A 13,752-nucleotide genomic window follows, 5' to 3' on the forward strand; every position below is an offset into this window, starting at 1 on the left:
TGCTGTTTCTCACCTTGTGCCACAGCCTCTGAGCTGCAGAAGCACTTGCTGTGAGGTACCGGCAGGTGTGCTACAGGTACAGCTGCCACATGGCACAGGGGCACGGTGGAGCCAGAAACCCCCATCAAATAAATATTCAGAGAGAGAAATACTGAGGCAGAGAAAGATTTTATTGAAAGAGCAATACGAGAGTAACTTCTATGCCTAAAGAAGAGCTCTGCTTCCTGACTACAGGTTTTAAAAGTGGTCACAGACCCCCACACACCCCCAGCCGAGCAGCTTCCCCTGCCCCGATGCCAGGAGCAGCCGACCAGCCAGTCACTTGTCCCCCTGAGGACACGGCGACAGCACAGGACGTTGCACAAGAGAAACTGAAGATGGGGCTGGCGGGGGGAGCGGGGCCATGGGGCTGGTGACACCTCAGCCGGCGAGCCGGGCCGAGGGGTCCCCTGAGCAGGAGCACTGCAGAGCGGCCTGTTCGAGAGAATCATCTGCCTGGGGGAAGCAGCACAAAAAATATTCAGTTTTCTCATTCGGACCTTTGCCACCTTTCCCCCATATCCCAGATGAGGTTTCCTGGGGGCTCAGACAGGCAAAAGAGCCTCCTGGAAAGCGGGAGCGCCCATGGGAGATGCCATCCTCACCTTGGCGATATCAACTGGGACATTGCCCAGGCTGGAGTTGAGAACGTTGGGCAGAGGGATTGCCACTTCCACGGCATCTGCAAAACCGAGTCAAAGTGTCTCATCATGGGGGAACCCTGAGAGACACCAAACCCGGCTGGGTGTGGGAGGAGGGGGTCCAGACCCAGCCGTACCCTGGATGGCCGGTATGTATGTGGTACCAAGGACTTCCTTGAGCCACTCTGAAAGCGAGGAGACCTGAGGGGAAGAAAACGTGTGTCAGTGTCTGAAGAAGAGAGCAACTGCTATTGAGATGCAAATAGCCATGTCAGGCTCATCAATTCCCTTCTGTCACTGCTCGGAGCTGTGAAACACAAGGGCTGGAACCCTCCTCCAGCGACACTCCTCCAGGACGGAGGGTGGGGACACACAAGGACTTGCTCTTTGGATAATTTCTTCTTGGTTATTCCTTCCCCCTTCCCAGCAGCCCCCGTGCGCTGACAACAAGTGAACATAGACATTCAAGTGTCACTGCTGTGGGACACAGGGGACCGACAGGGCAGATGGCAATTAGCCTCTGCTGAGAGAAGGAGAAATGGGAAGACTGAAGAAGAATAGAAAGTCTGTTTCTCTGTCTCCACAGCAAGCCTCTGCCCCTCACATCGCTGGCTGCAGCGCCTTGGTCCGAGGCAGCACTTACTCACCCTGAGAGGGCCAAGTCCTGTGGGCACCCGCGTGGGGTTGATGCTACAAAAGATAACAAACACAGCAGAGTTGGGGTGCATCGGGTACAGCCCTCCTCCCGCTTTCCAGGTGCTGCTCAGGCCCTTCTTGGACTGGAATTTCTCAGCCACACAAAGATAAAAGGATTTGGAAAACAGGGCAACTTTTCTACAACTCTGTCATCACTTCAGACATCCCTTGGTGTGAGGCTGGGGCTGGGAGGAGGCAGGAAAGCTCCATAGCCCTTTACACCTCTTCCACATCCCCATTGACCTCCCCATCACTGTCCTGTCAGGTCCCCAGGAGTGTCCCACCAGCACCCACTGCATAGCCCTGCCCTACCTGTTGAGGGCCAGGGAGGTTTGCAGTTTGCCATCGGAGACTGATGGGTTCAAGTCCAGAACAATGTCCTGCAATTGGAACAACGGAAGAAATGAAATTATTTCCCTGTGTAACTCCTAAGACCGAAAAGAAAAGCTGGAGTAGTTGTAAATAACTCATTCTGAGAAAAAACACCTGTCTGTGCTGAGAAATTGCATTTCTGATGGATGGCATCAGGTATCTTTCTCCCCAGGGTTTACCCTTCATGTCTTTATTTTGTATTATTCCTTAAACATTTCACTTGTGCTTGGTTACAAAAGGACTAGGTATCGCTGTTTTGAAGATGTAGTAAATTAAAAAATACAAGTACTACATGGCTAAGCCCAAGAACAGCCAGACTCTGCTCACCCTTTTTTCAGAGGTCTCATCCCCCGAAAGCCCACTCACCGTGTCGAGGGAAAAGAGGGACTCAGACTGCAGGGCCGGGCTGACCACATCAATGGTGGCTTTGAGGGTGGCGGTGGCTCCTCCGTCCCTGATGGCCACCACGGGCTCGCTGCCCACCCGCACACGCAGCTGCAGCGGCAGAGAGGCCGGCAGGATCCTGGCGAGCTGGGGGGTCAGGACAAGGGGGTGTTGGCGTGGTGAGCGGCGGTGGGGTTGGGGATTGGTGCACATGAAGGAGGTAGCTGACCTTGGGGATGATGGGCTGCAGGGCGGCCGTGGACAGCAAGGCACCATCAGGCACCTGTGGGAACAGCACCGGCAGCATTAGGAACTGGGGTTTGTGCAAAGCTCATGCTGGGCTCCGCTGGACCCACAAACACACAGTGATGAGCACTCTTAGGCCACCCGAGAGTGACCAGGACCCTGACCCAGCCCTGAGAGGGGCGTCACGACCCACCATGTCGCTGGTGATGCTGACGTCAAGGGCTCCCTGAGCCTGGAGCTGCTCCAGCGGGGCAGCGAGGACACGCGGGGACAGGCGCAGCCGCGGCAGGTGGCCACGGGACAGCAGCATCGCGGCTGGGGCCACCACACCACCCGTCGCGTCTCCAGCACCGAGCTACAGGGATAGAGCAGGGAGGGACATTAGCGGGTCAGGGGCTGCGGTGTTACCGAGCACCCTGCCCGCCCCTGGAGAGGCTCACACGGGGTTAATCGACACTTCGATGAACACACGGCATCTTCAGGCTGCTCTACACCAGCAGCAGCTGCACCGCTGCAGCTTTCCCTTAAAACCCCATCACATCCCTGAGCAGTAACACATGCTGCCAATATTTTCAGCCTGATGATGGTCCCTACTTATTACACACCAAACTTTTACAAAACGCTTTTAAATGGAACCTGCCTGTGAATGGTGGCCATTGCTCGTGTATGAAATTAAGCTTTTCTGATTAACAGCTATGAGAGTGCTGTAATTATACTTAATTAAGCAGTGTCAAGCCAGTCTGGCTCATGCTGCCTTCAGGGATTAGCAAGTAAAAACAAGACAGAGACCCAGTGGTGGCCTTGGCAAGGACATGGTAGGACCACGCTCACCAGCACCTTCTAGCAAATGTTTTCCTGAAGGCAGCTGGGGCAAGACAAGCCCTCGGCAAAGAGCCACCACATCCGATGAATTACCCAAACTCACTAAGTCAGAGTGTTTGGGCCGGAGAAGCAGGGGCACTTACATTGACATCCAGCTGGATGGTGTCAGCACCGAGGATGGAGAAGGGGGGCAGATTGTCCAGAGTCCCCTGCGGGACCGCAGCTGCGCGACACGGGAGGAAAGGTTTGAACTGAAGTCAGGGGCGATGCTCCCAAATCCCCCAGTCCCAAGAGGTATTGGAACCAGCAGCAGCTCCTGCTCAGTGTTCCCAGCTGGGCAAGCCACTGAAAAGCACTATTTTGCAGCAAAAATGTTGTTTCTAAAAGCAACAGTTCCTGAAGTGGCTTTCTGCAGGAAAAAACTGCTGCTGCTGCTGCTGCTCTGGGACAAGGGAAATGGCATGTTTGCTTGAGCTGAGAGTTGTGTTTGTAGGAAATTGTTAAAATATTTGTATTTACCCCAGTGTAAAAAAACACCCAACCCTAAGCACAGGGGTCAGACAGGAGCAGGGGACAAGGATGGGGGTGCCAGCACTTACAGGTCCTGGAGCTGACCAAGGAGCCCACCATGCCGAGCCTGGCCTTGGCAATGTCACATGCCTGGGGACAGAGGGGACAGTCAGAGCCCTGGGACCCACAGCACCAGCTGCTGCATTTTGCATTAACAGCAGAAAACAGCTCTGCTGGGTGAGATTTTCTCACTGCGACCACTAAACCAGCGTGGAGCTGGGCACAGGCGATGGTGCCGGAGTGGAATGGTGTCCGTCAGTGAGAGGATGTGCTGGCTGTCCTGGCTGAGCCGCAGCTGTGCAAACAGCCGTGTGCACAGGGACAGCCTGGCCCGCTGCCTGCCCTGCCTGCCCTGCCCGCTGCCCAGCCCTGTGCCCACGGCTTCAACAAAGATCGCTTTGCAGACTCACCACCTGGCGCACGGCATCACTTAGGAAGCGCTTTAAAGGCTGATCCGGAAGTGGCACTTGGGGTCTGGGTACCAGGAAAATAGGAAATAAAAAGTGATGTACAATTGGGAGCTGGAAAATAAAAGTACTTTGCACAAGAGAAAATGCCTCGCTTGCACTGTCCAGGGTTTTACTTCAGTGCCAAAGTATCACCACAAACAAGCCCTCTGAATCTGGCCCAGCACTAGGTTACCAGCACAACACACAAATATTCTTTCTTGAGCCCGAATTTTAGGAAAAAGGTCAGCAGTTCATCTTGGAGGCTGGCAGCCAGGTAGTTCAGCCTCCAAGGCATCAGGCACAGAAGTGCCACCTTCGATGGCCAACAGCACCAAGGTGTCCCCCCACCCTGGGGACCAAGTGCTGGCCATGAGCACTCGCTCACGGGGGTGTCACCTCCCAGGACAGTACCTCACACGGATGGTTACGTCAGAAGTCTCGCAGTCCTGATTGTTCTGGAGAGCTGCCCCGTTGTCCCGGACCAGCATGGCCACATCTGCTTCCACTGGCACGCAGAGTGTCCTGCCTGGCGCGCTGCGGTGGGGAAACATGGCAGCTCAGGACACCTGTGTGCCAAAAAGGTGGTGACTCCCCAAGCCGTGTCCGATGGCCACACTGTACCTGGTGCTCTCCACCAGCAGCTGGGTGCTGTAGCCCACCTGCTGCCCCAAGCCTGGCACGGAGCGCAGGCTGATTTTGGGGAGGGTGTTGTTCACAATTCTCAGCCTGGGTGGTTGGAACAAGGAAAAGGCAGAAATTGGCATGTTTGTACCATAGATGCCCCATCCCCTCAGCCCCCAGTGCTGTGGCTGATGGCAAAGCCACCATCCTGGGGTCCTTCCGCCCCAGGTGAGCAGGGATCCCTCCCACCCGGGACCAGCTTGTGACACCTACAGGTCACCCTTGCACAGCAGGTACCTACAGAAACTCCCAACAGCCCAACCCTTGTTTGTGAACCTGCCCTGGGGGAAAAGGGGGATTCAGACAGCAGGCTCCAGAACAGAGCTGTTGTCATTCCCCAGCATGGCCCAGACACACTGAGGGCAGCTCAGGGACACCCATCTCCCACTCTCACTCACCCTCGTGCATCTCCATTATTTCCACCAAGAAGATTACCAACGAGACCATTTTTGCCAAGCAGACCATTTTTGCCAATCACAGCACTAAGAAGTCTATGAAGAAGACCATATTTTCCAAGGAGACCGTCAACGACACCATCTTTGCCAAGGAGACCATCAACGAGACCATCTTTGCCAAGGAGACCATCAATGACACCATTTTTGCCTACGACACCGCCAAGGATACCATCTTTGTCAAGGACACCACCAAGGACACCATTTTTACCAAGGAGACCACTAAGAAGGCCATCTCCACCAAGGACACCACCAAGGACACCATCTCCGCCAAGGAGACCGCCAACAGGGCCATCTCCGCCAAGGAGACCGCCAACAGGGCCATCTCCGCCAAGGAGACCACCAAGCAGATTGCCACCAAGGAGATTACGTGGAAGCTTCTGGAGGTCACGTTTGGCTAGTGAGTGTGTAGTATCTGAAAAAAGGATGAGAGGTGACTGTAAGCGATGTGGACTCAGTACACAGGTGTGCTGTGCCACCCTGGCTGCTCCTTCCCCTCCACTGTCCCTCTGTTTCTCTCTTTGTACAATAGAGGTGGCACCAGCCACTGTAAAGTATCTGAAGTGCCACCTCCAAAGCACTTTAGAAATGCAAATTATCAGCATTGCCACTAGTGCTGAATGGATCTGGATCAGCTTCTGATTTTCTGAGCATGGTCAAGAGACAGAAAGAGTAGAACTGGTCTCAAAACTAAAGATAAATCCTGTCTCTTCTATACTTACCATCCACATCCACTTTGACAACCGCGGACATGATTCCAGGGGTCAACAGGCTGCAGAGGAGGAACCCAGCCCAGAACGCCAACATCTTTGGTCCTGACAACTGCGGAAAGTAATTGTCCTCAGCACAATGTGGGGACAGTGAGCACCAGCCAGTGCAGGGAGCACAGAGGAGGGTGAAGGAAAGAAAAAGGAGGAATTCCAGGCAGGGATGACAAAATCAGAGCTGGAGCTGCTGGGACCTCTCCCACCTCATCACCACAGTGGTGGGCACAGCAAAACATTCCTGCAGGAGGAACCAGAACTTCAACTGCTGCTGCAAGGACTGACCATCACTGCAGCCAAGTGGCTGTAGAGTCATTTCTGATTCAACCCCCAGTGCGGGAGCTGATCTGGGGAGCAGCTGATCTGGGTGGTAAACTTCTCAGAGAAACAAGATCCTGTATCCCACATGGTGGGAAAACAAGACACTTCTGACATATGATCATCTCTAGTCACGGAAAGAAAAACAGTGGCATCTACACAGGACAGCAGCAGCAACACATCTACAAGGAGAGCATCTCCTTGTTTGGATGTCAGGATCTCTGCACAAACACCAGACAGCTGAGGCTTCCCTCTGCATGAAAGCACCTTTTGCTAAAATTTAAGAAAGAGAAAATAATTTTTAAACTTTCAGTGTCATCGAAATATTTCTGCAGGACCTACAATAATGAACTACATTGCCCAAAATCTATTTAAATGGAAAAAGCACATCAAAAAGGGATCAAAAGTAGCGTGAGAGTTCTAATTCACCTCAGGTAAAAATCTATCTGTGATAACCAAGTTTTACAAAAAATAATTTAAGTTATAATTGTTCATGAAAACCATGAAATACCCTTTCTTCTCCAAGGACTGCAAATACAACGAATGTGCATGGCTGCTCTTGAGAAACTCACAGTGAAAGCTGGTGCACATTTGACTTGTCAGAGGATGGTTCAGGCAGGCAGCAGGCAAGAATAACAATTTTTTAAAAAGCCGATACACCCAAATGAATGTCAAGGATTCTCCTTTGGGTTCGGCATTCAGGTTCACAGAAGCAGAGCTTTTGGAGGAGTAAGTTTGCTCTTACCTGACCAAGCTCTTGCGTGCGAGATGTTCTCCAGCCCATGTCTCTGTCCTCTGCAGGTACCTGCACCAAGTGTCCCCATTTATAGAGCTTCGCAGCAGGAAAGAGGCACCCAATGTCATTGAGGACATCCAGGGTAATTGGTGGGGAGCAAAACAAACAACGGATGGTTTCTGGTGACTTCTACCGCAAATATTTCCCTGGAGGTATCAGGAGCTGGGTAAATCATTGAGCAACGCCCTGGAGGCACCAAGGCAGACGGGGCAACCCAGGGCCAGCCCGCACACCCAGCAGGCTGGGACATCAGCCTGGGGGCTTGTGCTCCTGTCCAGACGCAGACATGGCTGAAAAGCCATGCCCCCATAAAATACTTCTTTCTTTTTTTCAAATAAATTGAGGTTTTGACTAAAAGGTGTGTCAAAATACTGGTCACCCCTCGCTGTTCAGCACTTGTACAGTCCTCCGTGCTGCAGCACTCACAGTAAGCCCGTGCAGTGGAGATGTGCCGCACATTATGGGTGGTGGATGAAGGACCAGGCAGCACCTTTCTCAGTGTAAAGACAGACTGTGCAGATAGTAGCAGAGCCCACATTCACCACCCAGGCCAGCAGGACATGCCCAGGGTTCCCACCCTGACATGCCCAAAGACTGTGACCTTACCCAACATTTACCAAAGCCACCAGAGCCTGTCCGGCGACCTGAGCGGCTCATGATCCGTTTGATAATTGAGGAAAAGGAGCTATTGAGTTGGGAAGGAATGGTGACACCATGGTAAGGTCTACCGGTTGGGTGTCATGGCTTTACGGATACCCCGAGCTGTAAGACTCTTGGGAGAGACCCCATCAGATTTGGAAATGCTGCACTGGTCTAACTGGCACAGCATTATTTCCAGGTCCACCACCGCTGCCTCGTAGCACTCCAGGAGAACTGGAGGTGGGATGTGCTGTGACAGGGACATACTCTGGAGAGGGTGATGCCATTGACCATGAAGCTGGGGAGCTCCCAAGCCAGATCTTGTTGGCTCTGGAAGTCCTGAAGGGACTCTGTTGGTCCCAGAGCTGACACATCAAGAGATGTCCCACTACCTCATGCAACAAATGTCCTGCAACTGCCCAGGGTCTTCTGTCTCGGCACCGCAGTTCTGTCCAGGCCCTGCCCTCTTAGATGTCTGGCCAAGTATTTTCATGCTAAAAAATTGTGTTCCACCTGGTCCATCCTGGTTCATTTACTACCAGTTCATTTACTGCTACAGCCAGGAGAAAAGGACCAAAAGTTTCTGCTGAGCCAACAGCATGTGCCCCGCAGCCACACTGGATTTCTGCCTCTTGCCCCATCCTGGCCCGATCACCAGCAGCCACTGCCCCGGGAGCCACTGCCTCGAGCTGCACCAGGACAGCAGCTTTTTGGGGCAGGAAAAGGAAAAACATCCTACATGCAAACGCAGTCCCTGTGTGCAGATCACATCCTGGTGTGCACAGCCAAGGCTGCCCGAGGCAGAGGGGACAATGCGCTGGCCAAGGGGACAGCAGTGAACTGTCCCCTTCACGATGGGCTCAGTAACAACAGGGGTAGAGGGGCTGCTCCCCAGCTATGAAGAATAATAGTCCAGAAAAATGCTTGTGCAGAATTAATACTTTCTGCAAACTTGGAAATCAGTATTTCCAGCAGATTAGCCAGATTTTGTCACACTTTAATTCTGGATTAAAAAATATCCCAGCTAAAGGCCATGGAAGGGATGGCAAAGCTGCCAAAGTGCTTGAGGAGTTGTCACTCTCCTTGCAACCTGATCAGCCGGGCACCTCGGGAGCACAAAGCCTTTCTGTCATGGCTAGATTATGACATCTGATAAAGCGGAAGAGGGCGTTAACAAGATGGTATTATGTTATTGTCCCTCCTGAAACGCTTTATACTTTGGGCAATCACTACATGAAACCCGAATTACCATGAAGAGAGAGCTGATAATGGTCAGCACACAGCAGGGGGGCACTGAGCACTGCCGGAATAGTTCCCGAGAAGTGACCTTATAGGTGTGACGGTCACTTGGCCTCTCACCAGCCGTTGCTGAATGCAGAGGTCTCTAACAACTAAATATTTTGGGTAAGTTGAAGCAGATTCCCACGAAGAGAATGACGTTGTGAGGTCCGGGTCTCGCTAAAGTGACTTTCAAAGCCCCAAGAACACAAAGCCAAATCACTATGTGAGGATGGAAACACAGAGTAAACCCGGACGGGTTTGGTCTAAGGGAGAAGAAAGAGACCGATGCAAACTGATGCTGCTTTGATGCTCAGATCTCCTGGAAATGGAGACGAAAGGGCCGGCAGCGAGAGGGACAAACCCCACAAAGCGTCAGAGATCTTGGCGTTCGCACGGGGCTCTGGCCAGGCAGGCAAAGAGAAACGTCAGCCCGAGCTGGAAAACAAGAGGGTTCTGCTCCGCTTGGCTGCAGACATCACCCAGACACGGACCTTTTGCCTGAGGAAACCAGCTCTGTGGGGACCTCTGAGCCAGAACAGCCTTGGGGTGTTCCATCATTCCTCTGGGACCATTTACTGCGAGAGACTGGGACACCCCCGCTGCTGGGGGTCAGGGCTGGGGGGCCGTGTCCCAAGGCTGCACCCACCCAGTGCCCCAGGGCACCAGCCACCCGTGACGTGACGGTGCAGCCTGGCAGCTGGTTAAATGTTCCCAGAAAAATCAGCTTGGTGCCCCCTGAGATTTCCAGCCTTGACTGCGTACAGATATTGTGATTCATTTTTGTTCTTAAGGGAATTCAGATTCAAACTGTTTGATTATTTATTAGCTAATGCAAGAACAATAAGGGAAACCTCTTTAAAAAATGTGCTTGGCACTGACAGTGTTTGCAGCAAAACGAAGACAGAAGGCACCACAAAGCCCTGTCCTCATGGGGAGCTGGTTTTATGGTGGCTTCCCCCATTGCCCAGGGCTCCTGACGAGGACGATTCCTTCCCCGTGCTGTGGAACAGCCGCCTGCTGGGCCCGGCAGCACACACCAGAAAACAAATGGGGTTTGCAGAGCCCGTCTCACAGCCAGATTTTCTTGGGGACAATTTCTTAAAAACACAATGATCTTTTCAAAGATATCCTTAATGCTGCAGTAGCTACCTGTCACCAGGAAAAAACATTCAAATCCTGTTGGCTCCATGAAATAAAGATCGAAGCTGTTTATTGAGTTACTAATGGCAGGTAATTATCTAGCAATCAGTGAACTATAGGCTTGGGATCAGCATCTGCAATGCAGCCAATAAACCACGATGCCAGGCACTTCTGAAATGCAAATAAATACATGGCGATACCTAAATGCCCATCTCTAACCCATTCCAAGCAGCCTAATCCCACCCACACTCCCCTCTCACAGCACATACACCCGGGGGGGCCCTTCTCGCACTCCCTCCTGCAGATGGGGGCGCTGCCCCCGTGCACTGATGCATCCGCTATCGCTTTGCAAATGTGATTTATACAGGGACCCATCCTTCCAAGAAACACAACCCCTGCCCAGCCATGCCCAGCTGGCTCTGCTGGCCAGACCCTCGCCATGGGGCGGTGGGGTCTTCGCATTTCAGCTCGTGGAGTCACATTATTGAAAAGTTGAGGAAAGAGGGAGAAATGTCGCAGGAACCCACAAACTCTTCACCCAGACCTTGGCCCCAGCAGGAAGGGGCTGCTCCCCCACCCGGAGCATCTTCTTTACCCTGAGCCAGGACAACTTCAGCTCTTCAAACTTAGAGAGAAAAAACAAAACCAAACCAAGTCATTCTAGGTCAGCTGGATTATGTCATGTCAACCCTCACTTGTTTTTAAACAGCTGTTAGTATAAATGCTAAAGAAATTACGCAAAGGTTCCTTCTGAAAACGCAGGGCTGAGGTGCAGCGTGTGCCTCCCCAGCAGACGGGGACTGGCACTGTGCCGGTGGTGGCACTGGGGACCCGCAGCCTTGTTACCTTTGCAGAGAGAGGGGGACCTGCAGCTTTGCTTCTGCAAAGAACACCGCCTCCAGGTCACTGTCCTGCTGGGGACAGGGAAGGGGAGTCCCCCGCGGGCAGGGTGACCACACTGAGCCCTCACCAATGGCAAAAGGCTTCAACTCACAACATCCAGGACGAAGCGGGATTTGGGAGCAGAGTCTGAAGGGGAAACCCAAAACTTGGTGCTGCTGAAGAGGCGCACAGAGCTTCTGTCTGCGGTGATGGTCACCACCGTTTTTTTCGCTTCTCACATTTGAGTCACCACCAGCTGCGATGGAGGCAGCACCCTGGAAACCTGTGGAAGGTCAAAGCAAAGGGGTGACATTCCCCTTCCTTCCCAGCTCACTGCTCTGGGGATTGCCTTGGTGGGTGCTGAGCATCGAAGGTGTTCACCACAGTCAGTGGGAGTCAGTCAAGTTGGTCTATGCTCAGCAGTAGGAAAAAGCGTGCTCAGCTTGGAGACCAGCCCTGTCCCAGCACCGCGGCACTCACCCCCGGCTGGACCGGGCTCTGCGCAGTGACGGTGCCTGCGCTGCGGGTGCTGATGGTAGAAAACCAGTAACTGCTCCAAACGCTCCCATCAGCAGCCTGCCAGCTCCTCTGTGGGGCAAAACCGGGAAACCTGCGGCGGTGCAGGGGGATGAGGAGGTGATGGTCTCTGGGAAAAGAGGGTGGGAGGAGGATGGGACTTACCCGACCTGGCAGCACCTTCTAGAGGGTGCTGTTCAGAAACATGCTTGTGATCTCGGGCAGCACGCTGGGCAGAGAAACATGGCAGGGACACCGCGGCAGGGGACACTGCAGCAGGGACACCGCGGCAGGGACACCGCGGCAGGGACAGCCATCATGCACATAGCAATCGTTATTGACTAAAAACCAAAAGGCGATAAAGTCAAGTGCTAAAGAAGCCTATTCTGGTACGGATTAAGCCAAAACATGCCAGGTGTCTAATAAAAGATGTTTTCTCTCTCTACAAACCTTTTCTCAAGAATGCCACCTTCTGGCTTTAAATAAAGGTTTCCATGCCTTAAAGAAGCTCTGGTATCTCTGATATCCTGAGAGCACAGCACTTAAATTAAGACTTATGCCAAAGATTAACATTGCCTGGAATTACACAGATAGTGCTGGCCTGAGCTGGTCCATAAAACATCTGGGTTCCCTCAGTGGAAAAAATTAACAGTGAAAAATATTTGTGTTCCGTAGAAACCGACCCCTGGAGACTGTGAGATTTAATGGTGCTGTTACCCACCTCTTAAGTATTATTAATATTGGCAAACCGTCCATCGGGGTCACTCACCAGCTGGGGAGGTTGGTTTTAATTCTTGGGAGGGTGATGTGGCAGGTCCTGGAGCTGAAGCTGGGGACACCCGTGGGTCCTGCCGCAACCGCTGCCGTCAGCCTCGTGGCCGGAGCCGTTTCGACGTGTTCTCCCATGATGCTGCTCAGACAAAGCTGGGTCACAGCAGGACAGACCGCAGGACAGCAGGTCCCCAGCCCCGCCAGTGGCTCTGCCCCCTCACCTCTTCCCAGCCATGGCCATTCGCACCAAGAGAGCCCCGAGCCCAGCACCAGCGACACCACTGGGGGACAGAGACCCCTCACCTTCAGCCTGCAGGGAAATAATGGGAGAGAAGAGCTGGGAAAGAGGAGCCGTCAGAGCTGCCAGGTTAGGCTGCTGGCAGCCAAGTCACCTGTCACCGATGCTGCCATCACCACTTGTTCTTTCACTTTTTGTTTAAACTTTCCATCTAAAACCACTTTTAAATTTAGAAACATGTTCCTTCCTAACAAAAAGATTGCGCAGTTTAATTTTGGGAAAAAAAGCATTTTGGCATTCAAAACCTCTCTGTTCTTTCACTCAGCAGGAATCTGCAGGACCGAGGGCCAGCTCTGATCCCCCCCAAAATCCTGGGGTTCCCTCGGGCTGTTCTGGACAGAACCTGGGCACCCTGGCTCTGAGAGCACAGCCCCCGCGCCACAGAGCCGCTGCCGCATCCCCAGCGGTGCTGAAGCGGGAGCCGACGCGCTTTGTTGCCTTTAAGTTATAGTTTCTCCACGTATTTGTAGACACAACCATGCAGAAAATCACTGGCTTTAATATTGCACTTGTTAGCAGGGAGTGATTCGTTTCTGCCTCCAGGCTGACACTTCCCAACCTTCTGCTTTTATTTTCTCATTCCCAGGTTGGGGCTCGCGGTGAAATGCTGCTGATCATCACTCACCCTGAGATGCCTTTGATGGGTTTGGCGTTTGGCTTTTTGTTTCCTGCTTCCTCTGCCATTTTCTGCAGAACATCACTCTCATTCAGAGCAGTGGAACCGCTGGAAGATTTGCACAAGACGAGGAGTTCAGCACAAAATGCACAGGGAGGAGCCTGTGCCAGAGGGTGAGGGGACTCAGCAGCCCCCACCGCGCCCTATGAGACATCGTTATTAACATGTTCCCATTTAACACACACAGGCACCATCAGGACCCTCCAGATGCCATACATTCAGATTATCAGCCATCTCTGCTGTCCCTGGCAATCGTTGGAGCTTGGTGGGTGCTCACTGCGCACACATTGCGATTTTAGACATGAGATACGGGCACATT

General features: G+C 52.8%; 1 protein-coding gene and 1 long non-coding RNA gene across 2 annotated transcripts; both read right to left on the reverse strand.

Moving 5' to 3' along the window:
- Nucleotides 1–343: 343 nt before the first annotated feature.
- On the reverse strand, nt 344–877 carry LOC309445969. The gene is made up of 3 exons (XR_014185391.1): nt 818–877; nt 645–721; nt 344–495 (listed from the first exon to the last, which is right to left on the reverse strand). It is a non-coding gene; the product is annotated as an uncharacterized lncRNA (long non-coding RNA).
- An 807-nt stretch (nt 878–1,684) lies between these two features.
- Nucleotides 1,685–5,365, reverse strand: LOC309446226 (BPI fold-containing family B member 4-like; the record flags this gene model as incomplete). The annotated part of the gene is made up of 10 exons (XM_082065775.1): nt 1,685–1,756; nt 2,115–2,279; nt 2,362–2,415; nt 2,572–2,733; nt 3,344–3,423; nt 3,800–3,860; nt 4,181–4,244; nt 4,631–4,753; nt 4,841–4,945; nt 5,295–5,365. 10 exons carry the CDS (start codon nt 5,363–5,365, stop codon nt 1,685–1,687), a joined length of 957 nt encoding a protein of 318 aa, XP_081921901.1.
- Between the last annotated feature and the right edge of the window lie 8,387 nt (nt 5,366–13,752).

The sequence above is a fragment of the Streptopelia decaocto genome, assembly GCF_964273445.1.
Source record: "Streptopelia decaocto genome assembly, chromosome: 14".
NCBI lineage: Eukaryota > Metazoa > Chordata > Aves > Columbiformes > Columbidae > Streptopelia > Streptopelia decaocto.